This window comes from Cryptomeria japonica, chromosome 6 (assembly GCF_030272615.1).
Source record: "Cryptomeria japonica chromosome 6, Sugi_1.0, whole genome shotgun sequence".
In the NCBI taxonomy this organism is placed as follows: Eukaryota; Viridiplantae; Streptophyta; class Pinopsida; order Cupressales; family Cupressaceae; genus Cryptomeria; species Cryptomeria japonica.
Window position 1 is genome coordinate 101,749,018 of NC_081410.1, and position 20,256 is coordinate 101,769,273.

General features: G+C 36.2%; 1 protein-coding gene across 1 annotated transcript in view; it reads left to right on the top strand.

The window, feature by feature from the left end:
- The first annotated feature begins 1,237 nt into the window (after positions 1 to 1,237).
- The window catches only part of LOC131050118 (K(+) efflux antiporter 3, chloroplastic), a 244,011-nt gene continuing 224,992 nt past the window's right edge, over positions 1,238 to 20,256 (top strand). The window contains 1 exon segment of the mRNA XM_057984273.2: positions 1,238 to 1,734. Coding sequence (XP_057840256.2) covers positions 1,657 to 1,734 — 78 coding nt within the window. The 5' untranslated portion in view covers positions 1,238 to 1,656.

Sequence of the window (20,256 nt, forward strand, 5' to 3'; positions counted from 1 at the left end):
ATTATTCAATAAAAATATTAATTAACATCATAAATTTAACATTACGAGACGGGATATGACACTCCCATGAGAACTCACTCTATAAGTGTGTTGTAATCTTCCATTGGATTTGAGCATGTTTTGAAGTGTGGAGTTTTTCTTCAAAATGTTTTTTTCCCAACTAATTATGGGTGTTATATGTTTAATTGATTATGTTATTAAATGTGTTTATCTACTTTTTATTATACTTTAGATCACATTTAAAGGTTTTTAACACTTCTATCAATATTAGTGCAGAACATCAATTTGGTTACAACTCACTTTGCTACAAATTGATCATTTTTAATCCTTCAAACAAATAATTAATATTTTTGATAGTGATAAATATAGAAATGATTCAGCACATACATATATATTGAAGGAAATTGTACTCTTTAAAAAATTATATATTAGATTTATGATGATCTATATGCACTCAAAATTCTAGCATAACTCATAACATATTGCAATCACATAATGATATCTTTTTTTCAATTTTTAACTTACCCTTTTCTCTTGTTATTAAAATTAAAATTAAAATGATATCTTGTGATTGAATTTTTATTGTAATTGATAGAAACATTAATTTTTTCAAAAAATCATACTCAAAAAAAAGATTTTTCTTGCACATTTGCTAAATACCCCGCCTCACCACATTAATATTATTTCAACAAGACATATACAAGAAGTTTATTACAAATATATTAACTTTAATAACAACAAAAATGATGAAAAAAATTCTGATTTTATTGAATATTAAAAAAAATTTCATTTAAATTTTTTAAAATTTTGACCAATAAAATATAAAAATTTATTAACTTTATTTCAAGATTCTAACTGATTATTATAAAATCCCCCCACAATTTCTATCCATATTTAACAATATTTAATTAAAATTAAAATTAATTAGTTAATTAAAATTTATTAAAACTTTACACATTGTCTATTCAACATTCTGAATCACATTTCACTGTATTTACTAATTATTTAAAATTTAAAAACACATTATATTGAATTTAATAAATACGTTCAAATGCGCATCCAAAATGCTGACTAGACAACACGTAAAATCCTTGCCATCACAGGGACAAGTCCCTCTTTTTCAGGCCCCTATGAAATAATAATAATAATATTTTGCGTGAAACACATGATGTTTGCTACCCTTATCTCTATAATATGTAGATGAAATTTGATTGTTCACGGATAATCTACTTGGTTGTCCCTGTGCCACAATTCTATTGATTTTACACGTGGGATTTTCTTCGATAAAATTTCGCTTCCTACAAAGGAATTCGATTTGAAAAACTAAAGGAGAATACTACTGGCGTGCCAACTCGTATTGCTACCAATCAGGCATACCCACATATTTGCGATGGAGAATCATAAGAATTGAGCAAGCCATTTAAATTAGACTGGTGGTACTTATTTTATTGTTTTCGTTGGTCAGCTATCTTTCCCTGTTTCCAAATGACAGGGTAAAACTTGGACATGGAGATAATACAGTACAAATAAATGAGATTATCTTATTTTCTTTGGGCTACATTCACTTACCCAATTCCTAAAACAGCAAATGCATGTAAATTGGGAGTCAAACTGCGACACCCATTTCAAAGAGAGGCATAAATTACAGTTTCAGTCATGGTGATGGTGGTGGGCATGAAAGCTTTTAACCAGTCATCATCAATCGCTAAGGCATCGCGTCAAACGAAATCCCAGGTAAACTATTAAATTTCATGCCTACGTTTCTTTTTCAGCAAGAAAATACCATGGTTTTCAAGAGAAAAAAAATGTATTAGGAGCTTTTGTATTTTATGCTATGTGTTTTCAATATTGTTTTATACTTTTGGTACTTTTTCCCGCCTGTCATGGGTAAATTGTGATCACTCTTTGGCAAGACAACCTGCGAGAGCCAATCCCTTCTTTTCCCTTTCTAATGATCGTATGCCAATCTCTGCCTATGCACAGAGTACATTTCTCATTCATTGAAGCTCATGTGTTATTTTGTTTGGTTATAAGTTGAGCCCAGTTGAAATGGTAAACATATTATAGCAGATTTCAGCTTTCACTACTTGTCCAAATCACTCTATAATGCCAGCAATTCCTAGGACATCGAACAGGATTATGCAGAATTAAATAAACATATACCCACAAAAGTTACAAGACGGTAACCTCAGCTTCTTTAAATATTAACATTCAAACAACACAATTCTGTGTGCTCGAACAATCACATGTCAAACTCTTAGATATAGTTACATACAAATATTATGAAAATTATATGCTATATGCATGTCTTTTACTAATTGTCCAAATCGCTCTATAATGCAGCAATTCCTAGGACATCGAACAGGATTATGCAAAATTAAAAAAACATATACTCACAAAAGTTACAAGACGGTAACCTCAGCTTCTTTAAATATTAACATGCAAATAAACAATTCTGTCTGCTTGAACAATCACATGTCAAACTCTTAGATATAGTTTGCATCCATTCTAAATTTAGTTTTCTACATACAAATATAATGAAAATTATATGCTATATCTATGTCTTTTTAAATTTAAAAGTAACAGATTCTAAACGCATCGCCTATCTGACTTCATATGCTGCTGCATCACTTTCCTCGTATTAGACAAGTTTTAAAACTGGAGGTGTCTTGATTCCTAACCTTCTCAGCAGTGTTTGAGTTCAAGTTTCAACTCAATTAGATGGAAATCATAATGTATATATAGCCTGCAGAGCACAAGCTAAAAGTTTAAGCTCCAGTGAAGCATATCCATATGTTCATAAACGCTATTTCCACACGCTGTGAATAACGTTTTGAAGGTCTGAAATGACACTACTTCGTTGATCATAATTGCAATATTTCAAAATCATGAATAAATCCACTCAAAAGTTGGGCAAATTTTTGGGAATCTAGTAGTCCATTATAGTTACTTTAATACAAAACTTATGGAGCTTTTAATCATATGCAAGACGTGAGAAAGACTTGTTTGTTTTTATTAAGATTGGGCTGGTGGTGAATTATATTTCTTATGTGCTACCATTTATAAGCAGGACCTGATTTTGTCACACGAGATCACTAGTATTGTTCTGCTATTTGAAATTTTAACTAGATCGAACTGTCACAATGAATAAATACTAATGAATTTTCTGGACATGCGAATGCCTTTTGACTGTGCATTATAGTCGAATTATGTATGGTTATGATTCATGAATAACTTCTGTAGTGAAGCTATTTTTTGGCTCTTTTGATTATGTCTTAAGAAGAGTGAGAGATATCTCTGTTGTCAATCTTCATTATCCAATCAAATTATAAATAGGCAATTTTATATTTGTCTTCCTTTCTATCTTTGTTGAATGGAGTAGATTTTACATATTTCCTAACAGCAGGGTCAGCTCATTACTAAGATCTCATTGCCCTCCTTGCAATTTCCTTTCTGCTAAGGGCTTATATGCATTATGGTAAACCTTTTTTTTTTTTTTTTTTCAAAAATTGATAGTCGATTACTAATAAAATAAAGTCTGGTTAGAAATATCAAATATATATGTGGCCCCAAGTAGCTACATCATGAGCCCGACCAGGCAAAAATTAAAAATTTACTATAGCGTTAAATCCATATAGATGAGAGTATCTAAATATCATACTGTAGAGAACAAAACATTATAATAAGCAGCTATTTAATCATGATTTTTCATTATGTAGTTCTGGGACAGCTGCATTGTCTTGTTTCAGCATCCCACTGCTTTCTTTGTTCCTGCTGGCTTTGAAGGAATCCGGACCAGGAAAGGTCTCCAAAGGAGGAGAGACACTTTCCCAGCCACTATTGTCAAAGTTTTGACACGTGTTGACTCGAAATCTCTGATGGCAGCATCTCTCTTCAACATGCTGGTGCTGTTGGCAGTACTGATTTTGGGAATCTATATACCGTTTATAAAACTTGTCATTGATCTTTCTCAAGTCATGTGGCCAGAATTCAGTATGCTGAATGTCAGATCTGGAAATAGGGGTAGAGCCTTCATCCATAACCTTCATGAATCTTTCGCTGGGATTCTTCAAGGTCATTGTAACCTGTTCAATAATATTAAGGGAAGTGAGTCTACCAATAGACCTCATAAGGCACCTTCTTTTGCCCTAGTGTAAGTCCTCATTTCTCCTTTTTCAAATAAGCCACAAAAATTTCAGTAGAAAGAGAAATCCTAAGCACATTTAATTTAACATCCAGACCTTTAATATACCCACTTAAAATCTTGCCAAGAAATATTTTTCTTGTTATCCCACCCAAGGGCATTACCCATAAAGATAGACCAAATAGCTTTAGCAAACTTGCAGTTAAAATAAATGCTCTAAATCCTCAACAGAATTGCAAACAGAACATACATTAGACTGGGGAGGACCCATAACAATTTTCTTAAGCAAAAGAAGCCATCTAAAACAACATTTCTTTCGATCAATCTTTTTTTATCAACAAGCTTTAAAGGCAAACAATTCCTTATTATCAAGATTTGGGTTCCAAATTTGGTTAACATGATTTAGCTCCTCTTGGGAGCTGGTCAACAGACTGTAAAGGCTACATGAATTAATCTTCAAAAGTGGGGTACCATCCTTCCATTTAAAATTATCAAGAATTCAGGATTGAATTTAACCCTCATAGGAAACTGCACCATCATCAAAGTTTTTAAAGAATGGAGTAGGATCTCTTGTTAGATTTAGGAATATTGAATTCCGAGCTCAATTACATCCAAGATTTTAGCAGTTATTAGTGAGTATATCATGAAAATCTAAAACCCCCATCACTTCATTGGATGTGTCTTATAAGATGTTAGCTAAATTGCTTGCTTTGAGACTTACTGATATTCTCTCTGTGATCATGAATGATACTTAAGTTTGGTTTATTAGAGGCAGATATACTCAGAAGAATTTAATTACCAGCTCAAAAGTACTGGACTGGGTTGATAAGTGTAGTCAAAATGTGGGAATGCTGTTGTTGGGTTTCAAGAAAGCTTATGACAGAGTGGAATGGTCCTGTTTTGTTTCCATCCTAGAGGCATTTGTATTCCCTGAGAACTTATGTAAAATGGTTAAACTCATATTTCAAGATGCTACCACTCAAATTGAGGTTAATGGTTCTCTCTCTGAACTTTTTGTTGTTGGAAATATCCATTAGACAGGGCTGCCGTCTGGTCCCAACCCTATTTGTTATTCCTTTGAAGCCTTGTACTATGTTTTAAGAACTGGGTTGCTAAGTCCAGAAGTTAAATTTATTATTCTTCCTAATATTAACTCCTTGCTCAATGTTCACTTTGCTGATGACATTGCTCTTTTTCTTGTGTTGGATGAGAATAATGTGAATAATTTGATGGAAATACTGGGGATCTTTTGACAAGCTTCTGGGTCAAAAATTTCTTAATCTAAGTCTATTATGTTGAGCTTGATGGAAGAGCTTCGTGTCCGATTCTCAAAGTTCACTTGGCAAGGGGAGGTCCAAATAAATTGGTGAGATACCTTGGGATTCCTTTTTTTGTCAAGCCTTCATTGAAAGACATGTGGAACTGGAGGCTTTCAAAAATAGAGAAAAAATTGAAATCCTGGAATAATAATTACCTATCTCTTGCAGGTAGGGCTCAAGTTTGCCAGAAAATCCTTTCTTCATATTCTATTTATTATGCCTCTTTTTGGGTTTTTGCAAGCTATGAAATCAATAATGTTCAGAAATTGATCAAGGGCTTTCTTTGGTCTGATGGTAAAGGTAAGAATAAATAACATGCTGTCAAATGGGAATGGTGTTGTTTGGATAATAACAGAGGTGGATTGGGGCTTAAGGATTTGAAAATTCATGGGGTAGCTTTAGCTACCAAATGGATTTTGAAAGCCTTAGTTGGCAATGAGCCATGTAAAGTCTTGATTAGAAGAAATTTTCTGGAGGGAGTAAAAAATAAGTCAAGCAGTGGAAGAATATGCACCCTCATGACATTCTTTTTGGCAATTTCTATGCCAAGCCTTCAGGATCTGCTGTCTTTGCTAGTATTTGGATAGCTTGGGAGTCTATTAGGGGATGCATTGTTGGAAGTGATGCTGTTAGCAAGGTTAACAATGAGATTTTTAGTTTCAGGTTAATTTTGATGGAATTTGTTTCATAATAACAAGCCCCTTGCTTTGCTTCAAACCTTCTTTCTTTAGATGAAATATTCCTGTTGTCACTTAAATACACACCCTTGCTAAGTATCTCACTTAGCTATTCAGTGAAACATGGGAAAATCCCTTAGAGTATGAACCTTGATAGCTAGAGTTCAACCTCCAGAGAGGGTTGGTTCCCTTGCTACTTCACCTAATTTAACCTATGCTATTGCTGCTTACTAGGATAGAAATGACATGAAAGGAAACCAAAACTTTACAAGGTGATGTACCAATCTGCTTTTGAGACCTATACTGTTGTTTTGACATGCAATTATTCAATGATCTAGCTAGTTCTTATACAAATCAATTTTTTTTTTACAATTCATGCATCAATATTTCATAAGAAGGCTGAGTGTTTCACAGTTTTGAAGGAAAAAGAGGTTTTCTCACAATTAACAGCTTTTCACATCCATTACACAATGTGCAACCTGCAAGAAACATGTGTTTTTCTGCCTAAAGGTGCTGGGATGAGACATATATTAGAGAATTTGCACAAAAATATACCAGAGGGCAGCCCTGTCTAATATATGTCTAATATACATCAATCATGAAGTTGCACACAATACAACAGAATATTAAGAAGCCAAATTGCTCTATTTCATTGATAAAAAAGGTTTACTTACAGCAGATTATGACTGAATAAATTTTTTATTTATGAAAAATAAAGTAATACAATGCTGTTCTCAGTCTAAAACTGAGTTTGAGTTACAATACTAGCCTGTAGCTTGAAAGAAGTGACCTCTATCAGTTACAATCCTAAATATAAAGCAGCAAGAACTGATTGGATTCTGCCCAAGGCGTCCACTTTATGCCATGACTAATCATTTCCTAATATCTAGCAGCATTATTTGAGGAAAGGTCACATGTGAATTTCCTTTTCTTGCTAAGTGAAACCTTATTGGGCGCCTAGGAGACCTATTTCCTGCTTTTGTTCATTGGAATCCTCCTTGCTGGTGGTGGAAGAAAAGTCCTTGATTAGTTTGACTATCCTTAAGCAAAAAAGTTCCTAGGTCAGCTCCTAGATGCTTGGAAGTCACCCAAACTGCCTTATATACCCTCCTTAATCCCCTCAAATTGTTGCAACTTCCCTCAAACTTGTTTATAGGGCATGTGGATGAGATTTGAAATGGTCAGAAACCTACTAGGGGCGTGAGAGAAATTCTAGGATGAGTATTGACTCGTGTGCCATCTCATTAAGACCTTTCTCACTTCACACTCTCACTATCTGTTCTTTAAACTTCTCAAATTCATCTCAATCTGCCATTCATCTCACTGTTATGTCTCTGCTTTCTGTGTTCAGGTCTTTTGAGCCTTGGACGGCCACTAGGTTTATTGCTTTTTTCTGTCTTTGACTAGCCATGGTGATTGCCCTTGTATCTCAACACTGTCATGACATCAGTTATATCCTGAATGCTTCATGGTGTCTTGAGAGTTCTTCATATGTCTGTTCTTAAGACTATCTTCGGTCTCATTTTCACATGGACATTTTTCACACCATCTATGACTGTCATTATGCTCTTTAGAACTTGTCACACACTTGACTGTCTTTAGGTCTGCCTTTTGATGTCTTTAACATGTGGAATATTGTCCCTTGCCCAACTTGAAACCATGTTGTTCCATGTCACTGTACCTACTAAGTGTACCGTATTCATTGCTTCATGACAACATCTCTTGCTCATTGTCAAAAAACCTCAAGTCTAATTCTCATACCTCTCTGTCATTGTGTTTTTCATAGACCCATACTTTTGGTTATACTGTGATTTGGGTCTCTTGATTTCAATGGTACCACTGCCTTCCATAGCCTGAGATCTGCCCTTTCATTACAACTATGACCTGCCACTGTCACATAGGAACTGTCATTTAGAGCGACAAAACAACATGCTCTTTGTCTACCTTACTACTGTCATACCATGCTATTCATTCTTATGTCATGATAAAGTATTTGACTGTCATGATGTACTTCCCTGCCCTCTACTGTTTGGCAACACACCAAGATTTCATTAGACCCTGCAGATGACCTCAAAATGTTTGAACATTTGTCATTTGGACGTTGACAGTCTTGATCAGGGATTAAAGTTGAAGAACGAAACTTAGCAGGGCAATCTTCTCACTATTATAAAATTTTCTCATCATCCTCTGCTTGTCACAAGTACATGAAATGCCTTTATAGTTATCATATTCATTTGCCTTCATGACCGTGTTCTGTGTTCTTTATAGACCCATGCATTTCATGCACCTCTCCCCTTAAAAGACTCTTCCAGACATGTTTAAAATAATCTGCATTTGAATGCTCATAAAATGTCAACAAAAGAAACTCTAAATCAACAAACAAACCCCATGATAATAAATATTCATAATCTTTAATACTATGAGATCTTTTCATAGGTTACTGTGTTGACTGCAGTTTGATGAAGACCTCTCATAGTGCTGTCCCCTCATTCACTGTTATGAAGCTTACCCTTAGCATTTCTCACTGTGTCATCACCTTCTTGATCACTGCCATCAAGACCTTCTATGATCATCATGCATGATCCGTAGCAATATCTCTGTTCACTTATCCTGCAACTGAATTTTCACTGTCATATTGTCATTCTTCCCTTGTAACTGTCCTTGAAACTCTGCTACCTACCTTTAAGAACTCAGCCATTCACTATTTTGATTGTCATACATTGTCTTTTGTCCTTGTTCATCTTGTCTCTACTCTCTAGCAGATCTATCAAACTGTCCTCTGTTCTTCTATAGGACCGTCAACTCTTAAAGACTGTTTCTTGTGCAAAAGTGGCCATTAAACACTGTCCTAATAGATGCAAACCCTTAACATAATGTTGACTGTTCATTTCTCATATATCACCTCTCATGTAGCATTTTGAACTGTGAATCCAAGCCTGCCTTGTAATTTTTTGACTGTGACTGTCATGTTTACTCATCACATGATGTCCTTTATACTTTTGACTCTTTCAGGATAAACACCTGTGATGAAGATTAATGGAATAAACACCTTCATAAGACATCATTCAAATCTTCAATGCTACTATATCTTATTAACACAGTGAAACCCCTTTTGACTGATAAATGGATAGTTAACGTTTTCTTAAACAATACCATCCCTCTGCCTTGTAGAGACTGATCATGAACCATCTCAGATTTAATATCCCTCATGGGCTGCCATTTGGTGATGATTGGGTATTTTAGCTCTTTGAAATGACTGCAACTTTCTAGAAACTTTTGAGAATGTTAATGCCTCATTCACTTCTCGACTGTCTCTTCCGACTATGCAAACACATAGCACCAAAGGTCTTATGAATATTTGATTACCCTCTTATGACTTAATCAAACCATGACTTCACCGCTTAACACCATTTGAGAAAGAAGACAACAAAAATGATGCCTATATGGAACTTGCTTCAACAGAGCTTGAATATGATTCTCATAATATAATACTCCCTTTCTTCTCACAGTCACAATACAGTCTCATGTGACAGTGACCTCACAGACTTGGATGGATGGTTCATACCTCTTAGATATCCTTAAAGGCTTAAACTGTTTTATATGGACTATCTTTTTACTTTTTCTAAACCTCTTTCTTCATATCCTCTGAGTTCTTTGGTTATACACACACACACACACACACACATATTGTGAGTTCTAAGCCTTGTGAGGGTTTGTTCTTTTAACATGAGACAATGGTGAAGCAAGCTCACTAATAGTTTAGCAGCTCTGTAAAATACTTGCACATACTTAACAGTCCAAAATTAACTTGATTAAGATTTAGACAAGGTTTTTACTTGAGACATCATGCAGAGTCTTAATGGAGACACAAGATTTCTACGCTCTAATAGCTCCATGAAACATTGAAATTTGATCAGCAATTCAGCAGAAAAATGACTGTAGCACTGTAGCAAAGCCAACTCAAAGACAGTATGACTTTAACCATTCTGCATGTAAACCCTGCAACTTTTCTTTTTAACACAATAACCATTAGATTACTGCATCAAGAAACTGGCAAACCCTAGCGATTTGACTATATCAAATGGCTCTATACAGTGCATATTCTTTAGCTAAGAGTCCTATGGTTTCTACAAAGGCTCATTGACAGTCTTCTCTTGCATATTACATGCCTGGACGGCCTAGGGAAACTGAAAATGCTCATTTATATCATCACAGAAGAGAAATCAGATAGAGATTGCATGTAGAAACCTTTGGGCATGTGGAACCTGTCTTCAAACCCTCGAAAAACTCAAACTTTCATGCAAAAATGCCATGCATCTCCATGTGCTCTGCAACATGCCATATTTCTTTTCCTTCATCTTGTACGTGGTCTTCAGGGAGCAAGTAACCTAACCTTAATAGATCTTTTCTTCAAAAGCTTTCACCTTTTCAAAACAACTTCCCTCCTTGGTGTATATGTGAGCTTTTTGAAAAGAAATATATTTCATAATGATCTTCTGGTATTTTAAAAAAACTTAATAAAATAAAGACCCCCTAAGACCTATCAACAACATTTGAAAGAACTAATAAATGACCTTTTAATACACTTGACAATATTTTATGACTGATTGGGGCTGGGAGGATCCAAATTGGTCAACAAGTCCTAAGTTTATAACGTTAGTTTCAGGAATATTGAGAATTTAAGGAAAAATAATCGCTTGATCAGAGAAGCGAATAAAAACATGCTTCAGTGATATTAACTTTAGGTGCTGGGATATACTTTGATATGTTATAGCTGATACAGCAAACAGGCTGGCTGGTTCTTCAGTTAGAAAACACTGTTATATATACCTAGCTTGCACTGCCATTTCCATGGTGTATGATTGTGTTTAAGTTGTTGGGAATACTTGAGTCAGTTTACCCAAGGCCACTTCCCTATCTTTTTGTGGGGCCTTCCTTCTCTCTTGGCTGTGAGCAACAAAGTCATCCTACAATTTAGTTTTAGATTACAGGCCAAAGTGTGCAATATTGAATAGAATAGCAGAATAGTTGCACTTATTAACAAAAATACTCCTCACATGCTCCCCAAAATGCTAGATCAACTATGTTCACAATTCTCCATGAAAGGGAGCTGATAGTGGAAACACTTCTTACACTAATTAATAACAAGATAATACCTAAAAAATACTATCAAACAGTTTTAAAAGAAATATACACAATAAAATCATTCACCATAGTATGCTGAACTGATTTATTCACAATACCAATTTGGTTACAATATATAGGTAGGTTCAAGCCTTCACAAGAGAACAACCAACACAAGTTGCAGACATTTTAGCAGCATAACTTCCCACAAAATTGCATCATCCTATATCTCAATTAAAGCACCCAAATAAATAGGCCAAGCACAAACCACAGACCAAGAGTGGTTTGCTAAAACCATGGGAGAATACCACACCCATGGATGGCACTCAAATCTCTAGGAATTTTAATGTCTAAGGCCGATGTGGGTAACAATCGCAATATGGCATATTTCATGTGTGTCATAACGACCCACCAGACTTGGGTGCTCCATTTGGACTTATCAACCTTTTCAAAGATGCTCTATAATGCATCATACTTGCATGCCATAAGTTGGCCAATATTTCAAGTCCACTATGCAACCTTCCTTTTACATGCTCTTATGTGTTATATAATCATCATAAGATATCTTATGCATAAATGCTCTTACAATTTCTTACACAAATCAGAAATGGCAATATATATGGTGCATAATGCTGAAACAAAGTGAAATGTCCTTTTTATCAGGGCTTAAAAATATAACAAATGAATAATAATTCCATCATTAAGATTTCAAGGTGTATGACACACCTTTCCAACATTCTCCCACTTGTCATATAGCTTGCAAGTTGCAAGTAAAGAAATCACCAATAATCTACGAAAAATCACCAGTAATCTATGAACTAATTGCTAGAGGTTGAGAGTCCCATAGACTCATTGCACCACTTGAACTTCTCCATACTTAGAGGTGTCCTCAATGCACCTGCAACATTTACCAATGCCTCAACCTTTTCAAGCCGTATCCTTCAATACTCCGTCATTTCATGAACAAAATGCTACTAAACATCTATATGCTTCGTTTGTGCGTGAAAGGTCGAGTTCTTTGCCAAGTTGATAATACTTTGATGGTCACATCCAAGTTAAATGACTCATTGAATTAGCCCAACATCTAAACATAATTTTTAAAGCCAAATTACCTCCTTACAGGCATGAGTAACTTGTTGGTTGAAAATTTTGTACACTTGGGGAAATATACAAAATTGTGGTTTCAACCACAGCACACGAGTAAAAACTCTCCTAATTAAGGGAAGGCTCCCCCTATCTAACTACAACTTGGAAAATAAAATGGGATGGGGCAACAATCTTTCTTCTTTTTTTAAGAAAGACAATATCCTTTTCTCTTCACAGAAAAGGATAGCGATTGAATATGAACAACAGTAACTACTTTCAAGTGAAATGAGAGAAAGGAAATGAAGTTTCCTGAAAGCGCAAAGACTTCCGTCACTTCCTTCGGGACAGGACAGCAATATCAAGCTCAAAGACTTGACTATTGGAAGTTCTATCTACCCTTTGCTATACTAAGTTTTACAACGAATAAAAGATAACAGCTCAAAGACTGGAATAATCTATTCTTTCAACACAGAGACAAGAACTAATCCAAGCTCAAAGACTTGTTGCTATTTCTTATCAAATAGTAATTTTTCCTCAAGAATAGACGCAAGCTCAAAGACTTGCTGCTCCTTCAAGAGAGTTTTCTATTTTAATTAATCTTCTCTACTTGCAGCTCAAAGACTTGAAATCAGATTGGACTAAGCTCCTTTAGAAACACTTGGCATAGAAGAAATAAAAGATTCAAACTCAAACATGTAGCTCAAAGACTCAAAACTTGAGTAATCCTTCTTTATTATTCTTCAAAAATTTTCAATCCACATACATAAGCACAAAGACTTCTTGCTGTAAATTTGGCAGAGTTTTTGCTTGCTTTCAAAAAGATCAATATTACAATAGAGCCCTCAAGCATTTATAGAAGAGGAGCCTTGAGAAAAAGGTGGGAGGATCCTAACTAACTTGAGAGATTCTCTCAACCACCAAGAGTCATTCAATAACTAACTGAGACTTCATTAACTAACTAAGAGTTACTCCAACTAACTAAGACTTATTCCAACTACAGTCCTAATCGGACACAACTTGTAGTTGCCTTACATGTAATTACAAAAGTGCAAGTAATGTGTAACTTGCATTTTACAAAAAATACTTTTACATGTATCTTGCCAAAACTAAAATACAACTAAAGATTACAAAAGAGGGAAAATTCAACTAAGTGTTGAAAGTGCAAGTAATGTGTAACTTGCATTTTACAAAAAATACTTTTACATGTATCTTGCCAAAACTAAAATACAACTAAAGATTACAAAAGAGGGAAAATTCAACTAAGTGTTGAAAAGCACTTAAGTTGCATTTTGTGAAGACACAAATCCTTGAAATTTCCGGATGCTCGCTTGTAGTTCCTCGGGATTCGGTTCATGGGTGTTCTTGGCAAAAACCATAGTCTTCACAATAGTGTCGTGACAGCGGAGGAGCACAGAATTGTTTTTATCCAAGATAGACTGGATTTCATGCAGAAAGGCTTGGTGTTTCATCAATGCTTGAATCGAAGCTGCCAAGAATTGTTCGCTCCTCCATTCATTATGAATCCTCATCTGTAAATCAGCAAGAGCTTCTTCTTCTGGAATCAACTCTCCATCCTGACTTACTATGTTGCAAGAGGCCCTTTCACAATGTGAGACAATATCTCGGTAAACTTCACCCCGGAATCTCCTTGCATCACCGATCTCCTCAATGAGGGATTTAAGAACAAGGGTCTTGTTTTCTAGGAGTTCTTCAAATTCCAAGTACGTGACCCTGGAAGAGATGATGGCATGCTCCTGCAAAATACTCAGCTGTTGTTGGGGCATGGGACATGGTACGCCAGATTGTCAGACTTTTCTCAACACTTTCCAGATTCTTTTTGAAAGTGTTAGAAGTCTAATCCAGTTTGTCCTCAATGGTCTCTAGTTTAGACATTATTTGAAAAATGTCTTTTATTAATTGTACACATTGATCATGATGTTGATCAACCCAGGAATCCAGTGCCTGTACCTTTTGAGCAGCCCTTTCCACTCCATGAATCGATTCTTGGGAACCAGAAGAACCTATGGAGTTACTCCCTTCAGCAGCCGGTTTTGTGATTTTATGAATGGCTGCCATAAGCTATCGGTTTTCTTCTTCTAGCTTGTCTTTCTTTGTTAGAAGCTCATCACACCTTTGCACCAGTGAAGCAACAGAAAACTGAGCATCATGTTTAATGACCTCATGCGTTTGCTTGCCCAACTCTATCCTTGTAACCTTATAATCAGCAGTTGACATTTCATCAAGTGGCTTATCTACAATAGGTTCCACAATTTTAGCTACTTTCATCTTGTTGCTATCAACAGTTACCCTAGAGATAGTCTTGGCCTTCTTAGCAACTTTGGATCTGGACTGTTTGAGTTGCTGGTAATCAAAGGCATCAGGTGAGATTTCTTGCTTCTTCCTTTTTGGGGTAAAAGAACTAAGCCATGGAGGCAAAGTCATCAACTCTCTTCCAGTAGTAGCCGTAGGCAAAGGAGAAGCAGTTTCTGTTTGAATTACCATGGTCATCCTGGGAGGAATATCTGTTTGGACAGCGACCACGGTTTGCTCAGTTACCAATGGGCATGAAGATTGCCTCATGAATTCTTCAAAACCAGAAGTGGAAGTATCAATTTCTAATAACTGGATGCAAGTAGGAATATCCGTAGGAGCTTTCAACACATTTTCTTGTTGATGATTAGGATATGGCTTGTATACTGAAATGGGAATTGCATTCTGAGGAGACTCATCCACGAGCAAATCAGGAGGAGAAAGAGGCGTCTCAATGGAAAGTGGAGGAATGGCCTCATGAGGGAGTCTGAAACTGGAGACTTAGGAGCATCGTCAGATTGCTGCCCCTCTTCTGGATTATCCAGATCGATGACTTGAACATGGAATCGTGATTTTTCCTTCCCATGAATAGTTGTCTCCTCAGGGGGAAGCACTATTGCACGACTGACTCGTAACTTGATCCTTGTGCCCGAAGATGAAGCACCCTCCTTGTTGTCAATCTGAATCTCAGATTTCCGTCCAAGAGGCCCCATAGAATCACCTTCTTTACCAAACTTGATTTTGATAAGTCTAACAGCATTACTTTTCAGCCACGCGTTAGTGTTGGCCAAGATAGGCTGAAATCTATCAAGGATGGAGATGCACTCTTTGTGCGACCATTGGATCAAAGCAAGTGGAGCTTCCTCAACCCTCCGTGAAGTGTATTCAGGATCAAGTATATGCCCGTCATCAATCATCCCTTGTGGGACATCCGCCAAGTTCAAGTCAACAATTTGCTCAACAGTGAGCCTGCAATAATCCATCTTGAGGACTTCGGCTTCTGTGCGGAGATCTACCCAGATGTCTTCAATGCGATGAACATGCACAAAGGATTTCTTGATCTTCTCCTTCATACCTCTATAATCAAAATCAGCTCTAGGTTTGAACCTTTTAAGCTTGATTTCCTACAATTCAGCCTCCATGGCTTTAGCCTTCACAGATGTGACAATGGAGTATCGACCAATTTTCAATGGGTTTGTGGTAGAGATCCCCATTCCAACCTTGTGTCTAGCAGACTGAAAAGTGTGAACAGCCATGATTTGTCTTCCCAACTCCATAAGAATTATCTTATCGGTTGGGTATGTTGGAAGCATGTATGGCTGACCATCATAGCATCCTATCCTTATATAGGTGAAGGTGGGAAATTGCAGAAACAAACACCCATACTGAGACACCTTGACCCATGCCTCATCTGATACTCTTTTGTTCCTGAGATCCCTGTCAAACTGACACATGAAATATCTGAAGAATGTATCTTGGACCCTTCTAAAATGCAGTCTGCTGGGTTTCAATGGCAACTGTTCATAATATTCCCAAACTGGTATAAGCGAGCGATCACCCTTGGTAGAAAGACCTGGAAAGTGTCTAAGTGATGCTGCTAAATATACCAAATAAGAATTCATGAAGAAGGTCATGGTGGTAGGAACTGCTGCAAGTTGTTTGCACAAGGCATCGCTGATGACTTTCCCCCATGAAATGTGATGTGACTGCCGTATGAACATAATTAACTGATACATCCATGGCTCAAAGACATTGGAATGCTCAAGGCCCATCATCCTGCTGAGAAGAGTGATGGTGTCTCCTATCTCCCATTTGAAATCACAACAGTACAACTTTGCCCACCTTGAGAAGGAAGAACGTGGCTTTTGGATCCACCTATTGATGTGTTGCTTGCAATCTTTTTCCCTCGTCACGTAATATTTCGTTGCACTTTCTTTGGTGATTTCCATATAAACAGGTGCAGGAGGTATTCTGAAGACCTTCTCGATTGTATCCGCATCAAAACGAATTATAGCTTCACCATCATCATTTTTGATGACTCTTGATTCCTTGTCAAAATGATGGGCGGATGCAAGAACAAACTCAGGTTCTAGGGCAGCCACTGGGAAGGAAGATGCATGATGGATATGGCTGTCCAACAACCGCTGCAAGTTATTGTCCTGTGGATCTTCTACCCTGTTGATGAATTCTGCCATATCAACGTGCCCTATCTCCGTGTCTCTGATGCGATCCAAAGGAGAAGAAACCTGGGAAGGTGCGACCTCATTCTGATATTTGTCATATTTGTATTTCATTTTCTTTGGAGTTGGAGATGCTGGCAAATCTGACATTGATTGTGATCTTGGAATGCTGTGATGAAGACTTAAAAGAGTTAAGGCAACATCATAGTCAGCTGCAAACATCATTCTTCTTTCTCCCAATGGGTAAAACTTTGATTCTTGAATTTCGCAATTTTGTGAGAGGAAGAGGGGAAATATGTAGAAATGGGAAAATCTTGACTTTGACCAATTTCGGATCTTGGGAGAATTTTCGCAAGTATACAAGTTGGAAAGGACATACATGTAATCGGGGTTTTAAAACCCGAATACAAGTACACTTGTAAATTCAAAAATGGAGAAATGGACGAAAAATGAGATTTTGACTTGCGGGAAATGATGGAAATGGAAAGTACGGATATGGGGAACATGAATGGATAGAAATGGGAAAATCCGGGAAAGTCATTTTCATGAAAATGGGAAGAACTCTTGAACATGTAATCCGGTTTTTAAAACCCGAATTTGCAAGGGAGGGGTATTTCACACTTTTTAACTTGGAATTTTAACCAAAAATGGTTAAATTCTTTAACCGTAGGGGAAGAACAAGAATTTCCAGCGAACTTGTAATCGAGATTAAAAATCCCGAATACAAGTAAAGAGGGAATTTTGGGAAGAACAATGCAATTCAAAAATTGCATACCAAGGGGAGAATTTCTCTCACAAAAACCGATTTTTGGGGGAAGAACAACACATGCCAAAAATGCAACTAAGAACGAAAATTAAGAAAACAAGAAAATAATAAAATGAAGGAAAGAAAGGAAAGAGAACATACCTTTCTTAAAAATGCAAAATGCTTCTCCAATAATGCAACAATTCTTGGAATGAAGAAGCAAAACCGGTAAAAAGGAGCAATCCGTAATGCCAAACCCTTATCACGTTTTTTGCAAAAATGCCCCAAACTGATAAATGTAGCAGCAATCTCAAACTTGGAGGATCAAATTGCCAATGAGAGAGCATGCCTAAAAGGATTGGAGCAAAACGCCTAAGGAGGAAGTAGAAGAAATGATGATTTGTGCTTGAAAAGCGTAGCCAAAGAAGTCACGTGGAAAAAACGTGGCCATCATTTGCATGTTTAATGGCATCATTTAATAGCTTAAAACTCCTCCCAAACTCCACGCCTAGGTGAGAGAGGGCAAAACGCTTTAGGAGATTGCAGCTTTAATAAGTTCTAATCCCCCAAAACGTGGCATTAAATAAAAACGTGTTTGCTGATCTAGGGCAAAAAACTGGTCAATGTAACCCCCATTTGGCGTGAAAGATGTCCATGAACGCATGAAAATAGGGTAGAAGCAAAAACGCCTTTCCTCCCTAGAAAATCTCCACAAAAAATTGCTTTGAATTCTTCAAAAACCGTTTTTTCTTGCATTTCGGGTTTCTTGGAATGAAAGACAAGTTTGAATTTGCATAAGAGAATGCAAATCGGGTTTTTGGGAGAAGAAAACAAGTTTTAATTTCACTTTTTCCACTTACAAGGCAAAATTGGGATTTTTTAGACAAATGACAAGTTTTATTTTTCACTTTTTCACTTGCCAAGCCAAAATTGGGATTTTTTGGACAAATGACAAGTTTAAAATTGTCAAAAATGCACTTGCAAGGCAAAATCGGGTTTTTTGGAGCAAACTGCAAGTTTTAATTACTTGTAAAAGGGAAATAAAATCCCTGCAACAAGTTAGAAATACTTGCACATATGTAATGGGGATTTAAAATCCCTATTACATGCAAAAACCATTAAAGTAGGGTTTTTTTGACCAAACTGCAAATTTACTTGTAATCGAGTAAAAAAATCCCTATTTTAACTAAAAAAGACCAAAAAACAATAAAAAAGACAAAAACAAGAAAGGGAAATTTAAAACAAATTGCAAGTAACATCTTTTAATAAAGATGCACATGTAATAAGCTAAAAATTCCCCTACAACAACCAAAACAATGAATATCATTAAAACTTGCAGTTTGAAGAAAATTCTCCACTTGCAGTCGGGGTTTTAAAACCCGAAATTGAAGGAAAGACATAGCAAACGAACCCAGAATTTGACGAAATTCGAAACGTAGTTCGAGGATAGACTGAGGATCAAGCCAGTCCAAGGATTCGTCAAAATTTTGCCTCGGAAAGCGTGCCATAGAGTAAAATTTTTCATTTTTCATAAAAATTTCATTATAGTGGTCCTTCATTTTTGGAAACAAAAATGAGGACAACATAATTGCCATGTACTTTGCCTCTATTGTGGATAAGGCAACGACAACTTCTTGCTTGCTCATCCAACTAGTTGCAACATTGAACAAGTCAAAACACAACCATTGATACATCTTCTTCTGTCCACAATCTCCTGCCCAATTTGAGTCAACAAATCCTTGGATCTCCAAGTGTTGCAAGTACTCCCTCACATTGCTGTAAGTGCCACCAACACTACTTTGCTATAAGTGACCTTTGCTCCTTTGTTGCAAGTGACCTAGTACCAGATAGAGTACTTTGAAGAACTACACAAATATTGTTAAGACTCTCTTCTCTACTCACCAATGCTCCTTGCTAGTATTAGCCATAAATCAGCTCAAGAATCCCATTGCTTAGACAATGTTTGGTTTGTTGTAGACCATAGCATACATAAGACTATCAATTGCACTAGCATAATGAACACGAGACATATCCTCATCTCTATAGGTGAACATAGACATTGATGAATTGATAATTTAGTTCCCACTGAAATAAGAATACTCACTAGTCAGTTGTATACCATGCTAAAATGCTGTAACACAGATTGAACATACTTAGTACCAGCCAAAGCTTTTTGTTAGCTCTATCTCTTATTGTCTCTATATCTAAGATGAACTCAGCAATTTTCAAGTTCTGCATATCGAACTGTAATGAGAGCTAAGAATTTAGATCCCCAATTGTCCCCTTCATGTTACCAAATATCAGGATATCATTTGCGTACAAAGTGATAACAAGGAAATGATCACCATCCCACTTAAATTAAACACAATGATCTGATTTGGAGTACACAAAATTCCAACTTTCAAAACATAAGAATCAAACTTTTGGTGCCACATTTTGGGTGATTGTTTAAGACCATACAAAGGTTTCTTCAATCAAATAGATGACTCCTTATCTTTTATAATGTAGTGCTTGATTTGTGTCATGTAGATTTCTTCTTCCAAGACACCATGCAGGAAAGTTGTCTTCACATCCACTTGTTGCAACAAATAATAAGAATTGAATGGATATTAGCTTAGCAACTAGAGAAAAATATCACCAAAGTCAATCTCTCAACCTTGGAAATGCTTTT